Raw genomic sequence first — 12,964 nt, forward strand, 5'->3', positions numbered from 1 at the left:
ATTTTAAGCAAAATGCCCCTTGATTTAGCAACAGCTGCAGAGGCATGGTTTCCTGTGCCATGGATCATTGTACAATTCCTTGTCCAAGCTTGTCCAAAAAAATGAATGAAAGGGTCACAAGGTCAAAAAAGCTAAATGAATCAAATTACTTTAGACTCAATAACAATACAATAACAATACACCAGGATCTATTATAACCTGTCAAAGACCATTAACATGAGTATTATTTAAATGTATGTCTCCGACACACACATAATGAGATTTATTCAAGTAATTAAACTAAAATTAAACTTTTTTCTGTCTACCCTCAGTTTTTGTATGACATCTGCTGGATATTTATTGGAATTGCACCACCAGTACGGTGTCCATGAGGGGCCGTTTCAACTTGGTAAATTGCGTTTTTTTGTGCCGCCTTCACTGCTCTATGAAAAGGCATAAACTATATAAATGAATCAACTCTTTAAATCTCAGTGGCTTTACAAAAACTTTGACCCTAGTATTGTTATTGGGATAATTCACAGACTGAGTGATATTCAGTATAAAGCTAGTTTTGTATTGAATGTGTATTGCATAAAAATGTTTTTTTAACTAAATCAAGGCTTCCAAAAATCCGAAGCATGACAATTACGAGCATCCGATGAAGGCAGCACACGTTGACCGTATTCGTCCATGCATTTCTCCAGAACAGCGCCATCCCGCCCAAGCCTGTTTTGCATTGAGACCCCTTACAGTTTGGCAAGGAAAGGGTTACGGAGTTGATAGGGTGGTCCAGATCGATGTTCCTTCTCCAATAAGTCGCCATGAACAAATGAATTCGCGGGGAATTAAATACCACAAAGGAGAAAGAATCCTGTGCTTTGAACCCGACCCCAACAAGGCTAAAGTGTTGTATGACGCTAAGGTAACGCTTTGTGCAAGATAATAAGCTATTCGCTATTGTCTAAACGAATATGTTGTATTGGAAAATAAGGTTTGTTAATGTAGCTGTGGGATGCATGAATCTGTGACAACTACTTAGGCCCCAAAAAACAACATTCATACCGCATAATGTTACGATGTGTTGCAGTTTCCGGGCACTATTGAGTGCACGTTTCTTCTCATATCTCGCGAGTTAGCCATGTAATGTTCGTAAAGACAAGGGTTATTCTGTAGCTTTTACCGTTAGCTTAATTCCAAGCAGGCTGCTTGATAAAAGCTCATATTCCCGTACTAGCCATCCCTGACGTAGCGTTATTTTAATGCTGACTTCAAATAAACCGACACATCTACCCTGCTAACTTCGTCAACACTGACCTTTTGAATGTAGCTATCGCTTATGTTAGGACGTTCCTGCTATTCCTATGTAATTCCTTGGTGGGTAAGAATGTAACGTTAATGGGGTATGAGTAGACGAACATCTTACAGTAAAGGTTTTGGTATTTTCTTGCAAGTTCGCAGGTTGTTTTCACCAGCTAGCTAGTTAGCAAGCTAATGCTAATAGAGTGTTTGTTTACATCCTAGCCTGTCGTTTGCTAACTGAGGCTAGCTAACAGTTAGCCTTAACAGTTGTCAAACTGCACATGTGTGAATTGCAGTGATGCAAGAATCTTAAAAAAACATATATTTTTATTGAGCTAGAGTAGAATGTAAAACACCAAGGTGCAAGCATCTCCTACATTCATCTTTTTTTTGCAGATAATGTAACGTTAGTTAAAACCAAATGTATGAATGATGCTCCGTTCTCTTAGTCATAGTTCGTGATTTGCAAAGTTAAAAGTAGGTACATCCTGCAGCAGAGAAGTAGTGCAACAACATCTAAAAATATTTCCTGCTGAATGCAAGGAACAGATTCTATAGAGTCTGAAAACATGGAATATATAGAAAGCATGCTGAAGGAGAGAACTTAACTGAATGCACATTCACTCCACCTCTGTTTTTCAAAAGAAAGTTATGAAGACTATATTTTTAATGTATTGTGTTCACATTACAGGTCATTGATGTCTTGATTGCTACAGATAATTATGGAAGAAGAGTCCCAAAGTATCTGATTCATTTCAGCGGTTGGAGCAGAAGGTAAATGGCTTGCCTTAATTAATATTAAATAAACATGCAGTCACAGCCACCCACCTACTTAAATATATCATACTCATTGTAGTGATACTCGTTGCCTAATGTCATGTTCATGGACTTGTGTGATGATCGCTGTGAAACACTTCTGTCAAACCGTGCAGGTCTGTGTGAATTTTCTTTTTTTAATGTGTGTGTGTTTGGGTAGCTGGGATCGTTGGGCTGCTGAGGATCATGTCCTAAGGGACTCAGAGGAAAACCGTAAATTGCAACATAAACTGGCTCGCAAAGCTCTAGGTCGCATGTAAGTTCATATTATGTTCATTCAGCCATAACACCGTCAAAATATAACCATTGATGTTGAGTATACTCTCTTGTATGTCAATCGTGCTTTTACTAGAGAGGTTGTGTAACTTCATTATCAGGCTTTTAAAAAGTCTGTACACCTGTAACTCAAACTAACCTCAGTGCACTGATCTGTGTTCACACTGTTTCTGGTTTTTGTATTTTTCCTTCCGACAGGAAGAAAAAGGGATGGGCGAAGAGGCGCCGTCGTCAATCTGGTACTAAATCCTCCTCTCTAAAAACTCTTCCTAAGGAGGACGACAGTGATGACGCATGTAAGATGACTTTCTCTGTCTTTTGTATTTCGCTCCCAGTTTCCCTTAGCAATCCAATTAATTCCGCTCTGTGTTTCTCTGTCTCAAGGTCTGATTTCGTCTTCAGAAAGCAGTGACGGGGACGACTCAGACACTGACTCTTCCAATAGCGGGGACAGCACCTTCTCTGAGGATATTGATAAAATGGTAAAGCGGATCAGTTCGGTTCCAATCTCAAACAAAGGCATACATAGAAATTTGGAATATAGGCCTTCAGTTCATGCTATTATCTGGACAAAATCGCAGTTTAGTGAGCCATTATTTTTGTCTAAATTGGCTAATTAACCAGATTAACTTGATAAGCCAAAACTGATTTAAATAACCAATATTTCTGTGTATCCTCTTAGTTTCTATTAACCATGTACCTGATGGTTATATTTTGTTGTTTCAGAGGGTTGAGCCTGACATTAATGTTAAAAGGGAATGTGAGGAAAAGATTATCCATGTTGACATCAGCATCCCTGATATCCTGAAGAAGAAACTGGAGGATGACTGCTTCTACATTAACAAGAGAAAGAAGGTACTTGTTCATGTTCTCATCCTGGTATCCATCTTGCGGACTTGGGGGAAAAAAGTGGTGTGCTCAGATTTGACTTGAGACTCGCCGATAATCGGCCGTGTTTTTGTCTTCTAGCTCGTGATGGTTCCTTGTCAGACGAATGTCGTGCACATCCTCGAGTCTTACGTCAAACATTTTGCCATCAACAAAGCTTTCATGGCCAATGAGAGGTACCGGCGTCAGCAGAACACCACACAGAGCACCAGCCCACAGCCTGTACCTCCAGAAAAGAGGTGAAAAACTACTTATGTCTTAAACATGTTATTTCTTTTAATTATAAGCAGAATCTCTAGGCCCAGCTCAGAATGCATAAATGATTATGAACTCATGCTCAAATGTTTCTTTGTTTTCAGCGAGGAGCTGTGTAAGGAGATGGTCGACGGGTTGAGGATCACATTTGACTTCACTTTACCCATGATCCTCCTCTACCCCTGTGAACAAGCTCAGTTCAAAAAGGTCAGCTCCTCCAGGCTGTTCCTGGCCGCCAATGAAAGCTCCCCTTGCTCCAGCAAGTAAGTCTGCCCTGATGAATCCAGTTTGTGTTGTTTAAGTACCACTGCTTGGATGTGATGTACTAGATTTCACTGTAATGCTCCACCATTAAGCTCTTACCCTTTTCTCTTCTGTTGTGTTTGAAGCGCACAAAGAGAGCGTAGCCCGAGCCCGCTGGGGCACAACCCTCCCACCCCACAGTCGACTGACAGCCAACCCGCACTGAGCGACATATCTGCCACCACGCCCACCGCCCCAGCCCCCACCCCGAAGCGCCGGCGCCACCCCGACATGGACTGTATCTCCTTCCAGTCTCAGTCACTGAGACGCTCCACCAGGAACACATCTGGAGGAGACCGGCCAGCTGAAGGAAGCAGTGGAGGTGAGCCGTTACTACTTATTCTCTTTTTTGAAAATGATCCGACATGCATTGCATTGACTATATCTCTTCCTGTACAATTTTCTTTCAGTAATCTATGCATGTGAAGCATTTTGTAACACTTCTTATTAATACATTGTACGTTATGATCCAGGTGGAGGCAGTGCCACTGCTTCCCCACAGCTCAAACGGCGACTGATCGACTCCTCATCCCAGCCAAAGTTCTTCCTCAACCTGGACAGAAGTAAAGACACTCCATTAAAAAATATGAATTCAAATGAAAGCTTTTTATGATAATACTTTAACTTTAAAAAGGACCATTTGGAGTTGATGTATACAATTTTAGACTTTTTAATTAACACACAGTGACTTGAATTGCAGGAACCGCACAGGTGCAATTAATACCCCTAACGAGGGCTCTGTTCCATCGTTAGCGTTATTTGCTACACCTGTGTTGTACTAGTCAAGATGCTCAGGTCAATTTGATGTGAAACCTAATTGTAATAACCAGATTTCCCCAGTAGATGGTGCTGCCCTTCTTCTTTCCTAACACTCATCCTTACCTATACTCCTCTGAGAAAAACTCTCAAAAGCTTTTGTATCTGCTGTACAACTTTTGCTCTCATGCGGTTTATTTTGAAGTCCACATCTCTGCAACACTACTTCAAAAAGTTGAACTGTAAACATGTTGTTGTCTCTCTCTTTACCCAGAAACCCCAGTGCACAGTGGCTCATCCTCCCCGTTGCCCTTGACGCCAAGCAAAGAGCGAAGTGGGCCCTTCTATGGCCTCGAGAGCCGGAGGAACAATGAGCTTAACGAGGTGATCAAATTGCATGTGTGATAAACATACTGATAACTGGAAGGGAAACGAAGACTCCTGGATAGTTTCAGACACAGCAACATACCCAGTGTGTAAAAGTGTTCATGTGTGTTTGATTATTTATTCATACATGCATATGGAACATATTAAACATTGATTGTAGCCTTTTAAAAGTAGTCCGTTCAGAACTGTGTAGGGGTTTCAAAGTAAATGTGTAAAACCTACTTTTCTTAGGTACTAAGTTGGAAGCTGACTCCAGATAACTACCCTCTTCATGACCAGCCTCCCCCACCATCCTACCTGTATGGAGCCCAGCACCTCCTGCGTCTTTTTGGTTAGTGTCTCTGTTCATTTTACTCTCGCCGGTTAACTTTTTACATGTGATTTCAGTGGTTTAAATGTGGTGCAGGGGCTAAATCCTCTTATTTTATGATTTTGATTCCATTCTTGCTCAATTTCCTGCTTTTCTTCCAGTGAAGCTTCCTGAAATCCTGGGGAAGATGCAGATCCCTGAGAGGAATCTCCGAGCGCTGGTCAAGCATCTGGAGCTCTTTCTTAGGTTAGTAATCATTGTGTTCAAATCAATTTAGTATTTAGGAATCTCAGAGTTAGGCACTTTACGAGACAGGAAAAGAAAATATTCAATTAAAATGGTCTGATGAGATTAAATACAGGTTTAACATTTCAGTTTATTCCCTTAAACATTCAAGGATAATATAAAAATTTCCCCCGCTTGTTGAAAAATGGATTGTGCTGTGAGGTGGACAGAAACCGTGTGAAATCATGTGTGATTTCCATGGAGAATATCTCATTATGTAGACGAGGTGGTACATTTAATTAAGGGGACATTAACTAGGAAGCACTTTGACTTGAAATGCACCTTGCTAATAACCCGCGTGGCTCATTAACCCCAGTTTGACCCAGCTGAGCATTAAAAGTCAATAACAGCCAGAGTTGAGCTGCAAGAAGTTCTCATTTCACAAAGAGATAAGGGTTATAGCCTTGCAAATACATTTTGTACCTTATGCATGTTACCCTAATGTAGTTTTTGGCCACCTACTAGTGCAACTAATGAATCCAGTGAAGATTATTAATGCACCCAGAAACAGGAAAACAAAAAGGCAAGGACGTGTAAGTAAATGAGAACATACTGAGGGGAGGCAAGGATGGAGTGAGAAAGAGCATGTGTTGGAGGGAGGGAGATGAGTGGGCGTTACACAAGCGCCGGAGTCTAATCTTTAAATCCTCCCGAGCGATCTTCAGTTCAGCCGGTCCCAAACCTGGGGGATTTAGGTCCTCTCATTCTCTAATCAAACACACTCAGTACTGCCTCCTGCCACCGAGCAGCGCTGTGGAGCAGCTCCCCGCGGAGCGGGAGTCTGGGCCGGAATTACCTCTATTCTACTCAAGCGAAAAATGTATATAAATAAATAAACTAGGGCCTAGTACTCAGAGCCATAAAAATCAAGGGGTGGTCGTCTGAAAATAGCCAGCGCTGGCATTCATGTCAGAGAGTGGTGTGCAGTATGATTACAGCATTCAGCGACATATGTGATTTTTTCTTTTCTATTCTGTCAACACGGAATAGTACCACTCCACATAAAATCACCTCATAATTTGCAGCAGCATAAGCAGTTTTCCTCTTGGCAAAGCATACCATCAACCTATTTTTATTCACTTCACTGGAAATCACTGGCGCATTTCCTTTTGTTAAATGTAATTCAGAGACAATAACTTACAAATAGGAGTGAGTGGCTTAAAAGTAAATTACTTTTCAGACGGTGTTGATAGTGTTACCCGCAGTAACCACTTAATATTTCCCCCATGCTGGAGCCTCTGAAGGACACAAACTAAAATACTGATGTCTTTTGGGAAAGCCTTCAGGCCTTTTCTGCTCTAAAATCAGCCTCACGGCAGATTGTGCAGAGCGGGCAAAAACTGATTGATGTCGCAGAGACTGAAGTGCAGTGCATTGTGGGATTTGGCCACAGTTGATCTCTCACTCTCCCTTTCTCCCCAAGAGTGATTATGATTGAGTCTGGGTGTGTGTGCACATGTGTACGCACACGTTACGCTGATTTACAATGTGTTTGCCTAAAGCGGCTTGCCCGTGCATTATTACTCATCCAACAGCAATAAAGATTGGCACAAGCCTGAATTAAGGCACCAAAAATTGGAATATTGGATTAAAAAATCTCAATGCTTTCCAATAAATCAACTTTTAAAAACTTCCAGTGAATGAGGCTTGAGTTTCCTTCTTAACTTTGATCAATGTACTGTAGAGCCCTCGTATATTCCCTTTATTGTCCCATTAGGGCTGTCTTGTTATTCCTTGTCAAAGCGTTCTTAAATTCTCTGATGAGGATAATTTGTTTGCATTGAGATTAGGAGGGCCGGTGGAGCTAAGATGAGATGGCAAGATTTAGAGGATTTGGCCGAGTAGCGGATACTAAGAAGATTCCGGATTAGTTTTCCCTGCTACTGATTAGATGGGAGGAGGCAGAGGAGGAGGAGGAGGGGGGTGGGGGTTTTTTCACTCTTCCCTCGCTGACTGTCAGTCCGTCATTTTCCTGGCCTTCCTGTCATAGCGACTGGTCCTCTGGGTGGTGGTATAGGGACGGATGAGGGGGCTTTGTGTCCGACATGTATATGCCCCGGGGCAGAGGGCAAGTGGTCTGGGATTTTTGCGAATGATCCTGGGATATCTAGGAAGTGGAAGTGAACAGGGACATCTGAGATGCTTTGCTGTCATTGCTTCGTGTGAGCCTATTGTGTCATGACTGACAAATCGCTTAAGCTGAATATTTAATGTGAGGCCTTCTGAACGTATTTTGGGGTCAAAAAATCTCACCCGATCTCCCTCTCTTGTGCTTCCCCCACCCCGCCTTCTCTCTTTGTAGGTTTCTTGCTGAGTTCCAGGAGGATTTTTTTCCCGAGTCCGCATATGTGTCAGCATCAGAGGCCCACTACAGCATGAAACAACCAAGGCCAATTTATTAAAGGAGGCGTCGGCCATTGTGTTTCCTTCCCTTTTTTTGCGTGTCTTTACCCCGACTAACCTCCAGCTTGTGTACACTGACCTGTCTGGGCTTGTTCACGGAGCAGCTGTCTGCATTGTGTTTTCTCCTGGACCAACCTTTTCTTTTTCTCTGGCCTTACACTCCTGCTTTTGGGAACCAGTTGCTTGTACCTGCCACTGACCCTCTCCGATGTTCTCTTGCCACCCTGCTCTAATTTAATTGACTGTTTCAAGGAAATGTCGATGTTTTTAAGGGACCTCACATTTACAGGATTTTCTTTCCTTATTCACATCTGTTTTTTAAGACCAGACGATGACTGGAAAGTTCTCCAGCATCGCTGATATTATGCAAAAACTCATAGCTTTCCATCATTAGCTGTGGAAGCAGACTTCTCTGCAAAGCCCCCTGTTTCTCTAGCCGGAAGAAAACTAAACTGTGACCTGTTCATAGAAAGAAAAACAGACACAGATTAGACCGCCTGTGTTCTTCTCATTGTGCCCACCAAATAAACTCATTTTGGATAGTCTTAAGGGCATTACTGGGTCACCTGTTCGGTGGCTTGGCCCAATTTGTTTGTAAAGACTTCCTGTATGTGCTGGCAGGGATCCTCTTCCGGATAAGATTCCTCTAAATCTACAGTTGGACTTGCTCCTCCTGTCCTGGAGATTCATTACTGCTTTTGCTGAGCAGTTAACTGAAACTCTCTCTAGTTTTACATGTTTTATTGTCCATGAATATTGTTCTTATTTCTTTCTCTGTCTTGCTTTAGATTTATTTTCCCTCTGCATGTCTGATAAGTGTCTAGCTGCTCTTTATTTTCCCTTTTCCCTCCCGTTACTCTCACTGGATGCGCAAACAGGATAAACCACAACATAAGCAGATGTTTTCTTAATAAAACATATTTAAGAAGCATGTCATAATAAGTTTGAATCTGTAGCAACCAGTAATATAAGTATACTAAATTGTGAAAATGTAAATACACGTTTGATATTTATTTCTCTTTGCACACCACGTTCATATATTTGTTAAATTAGACATAAAATACCGGACCATGCTCATTCCAGACCAGTTAGAACACATTTAGTTTTAGCTTTTCTTGAGCAAATACACCTTTCTGTACAAAATGTAGCCTGTTGGATGTTTCGTATGTTGTTCATTTTTAATGTCTGTTTCCTGTCTCTTCATAAAGTTTGAATAAAGACTTTCTGAAGCTCATCTTTTTCACATGTACATAAAGCACCATGATGCACTAGCTGATTTTAGTTTAGGGTTATTATCTGGCTAATTCTTCCACCTTTATTCCGTTCCCTGTGAGATGAATCAGCAGGGAGCATTGATTTGAATCACAAAGAACTCTCCTCTATTAAAAGTTAATGTAGACAGGAGAATGTTATCAGCTACCTTGACCTTCCATGTCCTCGTACTATAACTGAGTAAAACCCCAACATGTTTTCCGTGGCCTGACATTTTCAATCTGCTGTCCTTTTTATAACACAGCTCATCTGTTTGTCTTTGAGCTACTTGAGAGCAAACCTCATTGAGTTTAATGGTGCTCGTTTAAGTGAACTTTGCACCATCTTTTATTGCGTCAAAGTGGCAAGACAGATGTGTTATTCTGCCGCTGTTCCCCTGGTGAGAGTTAGCGAACAAGTTGGGGTTTTGATTTAATCAATGTTCCCTTGTCTGTTGAAGATAGATGGGAGCCTTGTAGTTCATGCTTTTGGCATGGATAAATGGTCAATATGTTGCTCCAAATCTTTTGAAACTTTTTGTCCTAACTTAGGGGGAAAAGTACTGCAGATAAAGAACTTGAGGTCATAGAGTTATCATGATTAGCCCCTCCTGTAGCAGCTAGTGTTAACCAAAAGCAGTTAGCACTTAGTATATTCCGATGCACAATAGCTGCCCACTGCTCCTATGATAGGATGGGTTAAATGCAGAGGACAAATTTCACTGTGTGTGCTCTGCTGTGTGCACCAATAAAGAGGGTTTCATCCTCCGATTATTTTTCTTCTTCTGCAGCTGCCCCTACAATGTCAACACTAGTTTGTTAAATCATGCAGAACCCTTCTCGTCCTTTGTGCTCTCTTTGAACAAAAGTGTCAGGCAAAGTGACACACTAAAAGAGGGGGAAGTATGCTATGAAATCATAATCACATCAAAGAGTATACTACTTTTTTGCAGCTTTCTCAAATGTTTTCCTCCATTAAACCTCCCAAAACGTTTCATAGACTTCCAGAAATAACAGTGTAGCTCATTATACTTTAGCTATTGTAATTTAACTAGCTCCAACACATTAGTTATAAAGACGCAAAGGGCCTTTTCGCTTTCAAATGAACAAAATCATGTCTAACGTTGTAATAAATTAGCTTTAGACGGGATGCCAGGTCTGTTTTTTATCCATAGAGTGGGAGCTTTTTCCTTCTACTACCAGTCTGAATGCTAAGCTATGCTAGTAGTCTTAGGGAGCTAGCTTCAGAGGTACAAATTAAACATGCGAGTTGCGTTAATGTTCACTTCTAACTCTGGAAAAAAAGCAAATTCCCGAAATGTCTTGTATATCAAAATACAATTTCCATGTGACAATGAACTGCCGAGATAATATACTGTATCTTAACTGTCTGCAGCACAACGCTCTTATCCTATTCCCAGTGTACCTATGGGAGGCTGGCTAACCTGGACTTCCTCATATCAGGGTCCTAATGGGTTTAAGTGGTGCGGCCTAATTGTATTTAGACTGGGTCAGTCTTCTTGTAATAAACTGCTTATCAGTGCAACCCAACACGGCACTCTCTTGCCGGCTGCTATCATGTAGCCACAGAAGCCACCAGTTCAAGCCTCTCCATGCATCTCGAATCGATTTACCGTCCCACTCCGTCTCTATCCACTTACCACATGATTCAATTTTTTTTGGGGAGGGAAAATGGGATGTAATGAGATGTGAGTTATCACCTTGTAAGTGCTGCTGCCAGCACCTTTCAACTGATGCCGCCTCTTCTTTTGTTTGTGATCACCCCTGTTTCACTTCTGCAGTGTTTTAAAAACTACTCTCTGGTGTCCGTGGCTTCCTCTTCAGTCCCTGAGTGTGCTTTCTTTTCCTGCCCTCACATCCATATCTCAATCTCTTTTGTCTAGTGTTTCCTCTGATTGGTCTTTTGTCTTTCCGTTCCTCTCATCACTCGCTACAGAACTCTTTTGAGACAGAAGAGAAGGAGTGCAAAGACATCTTTCCTGTTATTTAGGAAATTTTCAAGTGTTTTTTCATAATCTTCTCCCTTTATCAAGCCATCTTTTGATGCATTCATGTACTCACCCGTCTTCTCCCAAGTCGCCTTTTTTTTGTCTTTTTCATTCATCTTCTCTCAATTTTCTGTCTTGCACCATGGACAGCGGAGATGGATTGCAAGAGGAGACCGTGGACACAAGCCCATCTGCTTCCTCTGACTCCTCTTGGACATCAATTGACCGTAGCACTGACCTCACATCAGTCAGCTCTGACCAAGTCCTTACTCCTCTTACAGCTCCCGTTGGCTGTAAACTCTTCGAGGACCAGCGTCCGAAGATGTCTTCGTCTTCAGTCAAGGTCTCTTTGGAGGTTGGATGGAGGGAGACATCTTTTCTTGGAGATGATGAGTAAGCACATTATTCTAATAACTAGAGGATTCATTTGGGAAAAGGTTATTTAAGCTTGTCTTCATTTGTATATTAGCCACTTTGCTCAAGAAGTGAATCATTAGTGTCCTCTTTTCCATCTGAATCCAATTAGTGGATTGAATGTGTCCTTAAATTTAATTTCCAATATAATATAACGAGTCCCTTGATACAAACACATGATGTGATCAATATGTTTTCATTAAGACCGTCAATATCTAATGTAGTTCTGCCTAATTTTTGAGCCTGTGATTGCATTGCCTTTTGCGTCACATTATCTTTGTCATTAAAAAGACTTATGTTTTGTTCGGTGAAGGCACGGGTTCTTTTCCTCCTGCAGGAGTCATAAAAACTATCCTCTCTAGAAAATGACGGGAGAAGAGGATTAAAGATCTATACCAATAGCACACGGATGCAATGCTCTCGCTGAGACTTAGCTTCCAGCCCACAGAGGCGATGATTATCTGTTTCATCTGGTTTTAATCACTTGTGGGTTTGTAATGGGAGTCCTATTCCCAGTCGCAGCGCTGTGAGAGTGAATAAAACAAGCACTGCATTAGTTACTTTAGATAGAAACCATAAATCAGCTCTCTGTTCGAATTCTTCAGAGGACCTCGTCCTCAGAAAACCTGCGCTGTTGTTCGTCAAGCTCTTCCTTTTTCTTTACTTTCTCTCCACTCTCCATCACTTCACCTCACCCCAATAATTACTCTCCTACAAGACAGACAAAAGTCTGAACAGACTCACTTTCTCACAATCTCACCATGTCTTTATATCATCCCGAACAACTCCCCGTGGAGTTTCCCGTATCTTTACACAAAGACTGATTAAACTTTTTTGAGGAATATTTCAGAGCCAGCTGGAATATTAATGCTTTTTGCTCTTTTTATCCGTATTTGTCAGAAGCTGGCTTTCCATCTTTGAAATTGAATGTCTAAATAGAAATGGCAAATGTCAGCTGGACTTGAGAGGCGTGAAAAGCAAGTTGCTTTTTTGTTGTAGAAAAAGGAAAAATGGGGGTGCATTTCGTGCTGACGATGCTAACCTTTTGCAATGCTCTGTTGCTCTAATGCATAAGATTCATCACCTTGATGTGCATAATATGTAGAAGGGTATAAAGTACAGAAAACTTAGAACAATTACATTTTAAGTACATTTTTCTGTTCTCATTTGCAACATAAACTTCTTACTAATGCATTTTGTTTTATATATACATATAAACATATGTTTTCTTGCTGAGGTAGATGAGACAACTGATATTACATTTGTGTGTGTGTGGGTGGATCCAGGAGGCTCTTAGCTCAGCATAAAGAGTGGAGCTCATAGGTAACAGCTAG

General features: G+C 41.3%; 1 protein-coding gene across 2 annotated transcripts; it reads left to right on the forward strand.

Annotated features, from left to right (window-relative positions):
* The first annotated feature begins 663 nt into the window (after nucleotides 1-663).
* On the forward strand, nucleotides 664-9,191 carry LOC134861153 (male-specific lethal 3 homolog). Of its 2 annotated transcripts, XM_063878179.1 has the most exons (14): nucleotides 664-901; nucleotides 1,970-2,052; nucleotides 2,255-2,350; nucleotides 2,569-2,666; nucleotides 2,755-2,852; nucleotides 3,097-3,225; nucleotides 3,340-3,497; nucleotides 3,618-3,776; nucleotides 3,903-4,138; nucleotides 4,290-4,379; nucleotides 4,847-4,956; nucleotides 5,191-5,290; nucleotides 5,431-5,515; nucleotides 7,857-9,191. In XM_063878179.1, exons 1-14 carry the CDS (start codon nucleotides 809-811, stop codon nucleotides 7,954-7,956), a joined length of 1,635 nt encoding a protein of 544 aa, XP_063734249.1. In that variant the 5' UTR covers nucleotides 664-808; the 3' UTR covers nucleotides 7,957-9,191. The 2 variants fall into 2 exon arrangements, 1 of the variants encoding a protein (XP_063734249.1); XR_010165377.1 differs by lacking the exons at nucleotides 5,431-5,515; nucleotides 7,857-9,191 and having other exon boundaries at nucleotides 4,847-5,062.
* The last annotated feature ends 3,773 nt before the right edge of the window (nucleotides 9,192-12,964 follow it).

The sequence above is a fragment of the Eleginops maclovinus genome, chromosome 24, assembly GCF_036324505.1.
Source record: "Eleginops maclovinus isolate JMC-PN-2008 ecotype Puerto Natales chromosome 24, JC_Emac_rtc_rv5, whole genome shotgun sequence".
Taxonomy (NCBI): Eukaryota; Metazoa; Chordata; class Actinopteri; order Perciformes; family Eleginopidae; genus Eleginops; species Eleginops maclovinus.

Excerpts from the sequence above, each read along its gene's own strand:
- LOC134861153 (XM_063878179.1), top strand. The coding sequence starts at position 809 with ATGAATTCGCGGGGAATTAAATACCACAAAGGAGAAAGAATCCTGTGC. Across the intron at positions 2,667-2,754 it reads GGACGACAGTGATGACGCAT|GTCTGATTTCGTCTTCAGAA; the intron begins GTAAGATGACTT and ends CTCTGTCTCAAG. Across the intron at positions 4,139-4,289 it reads AGCTGAAGGAAGCAGTGGAG|GTGGAGGCAGTGCCACTGCT; the intron begins GTGAGCCGTTAC and ends GTTATGATCCAG.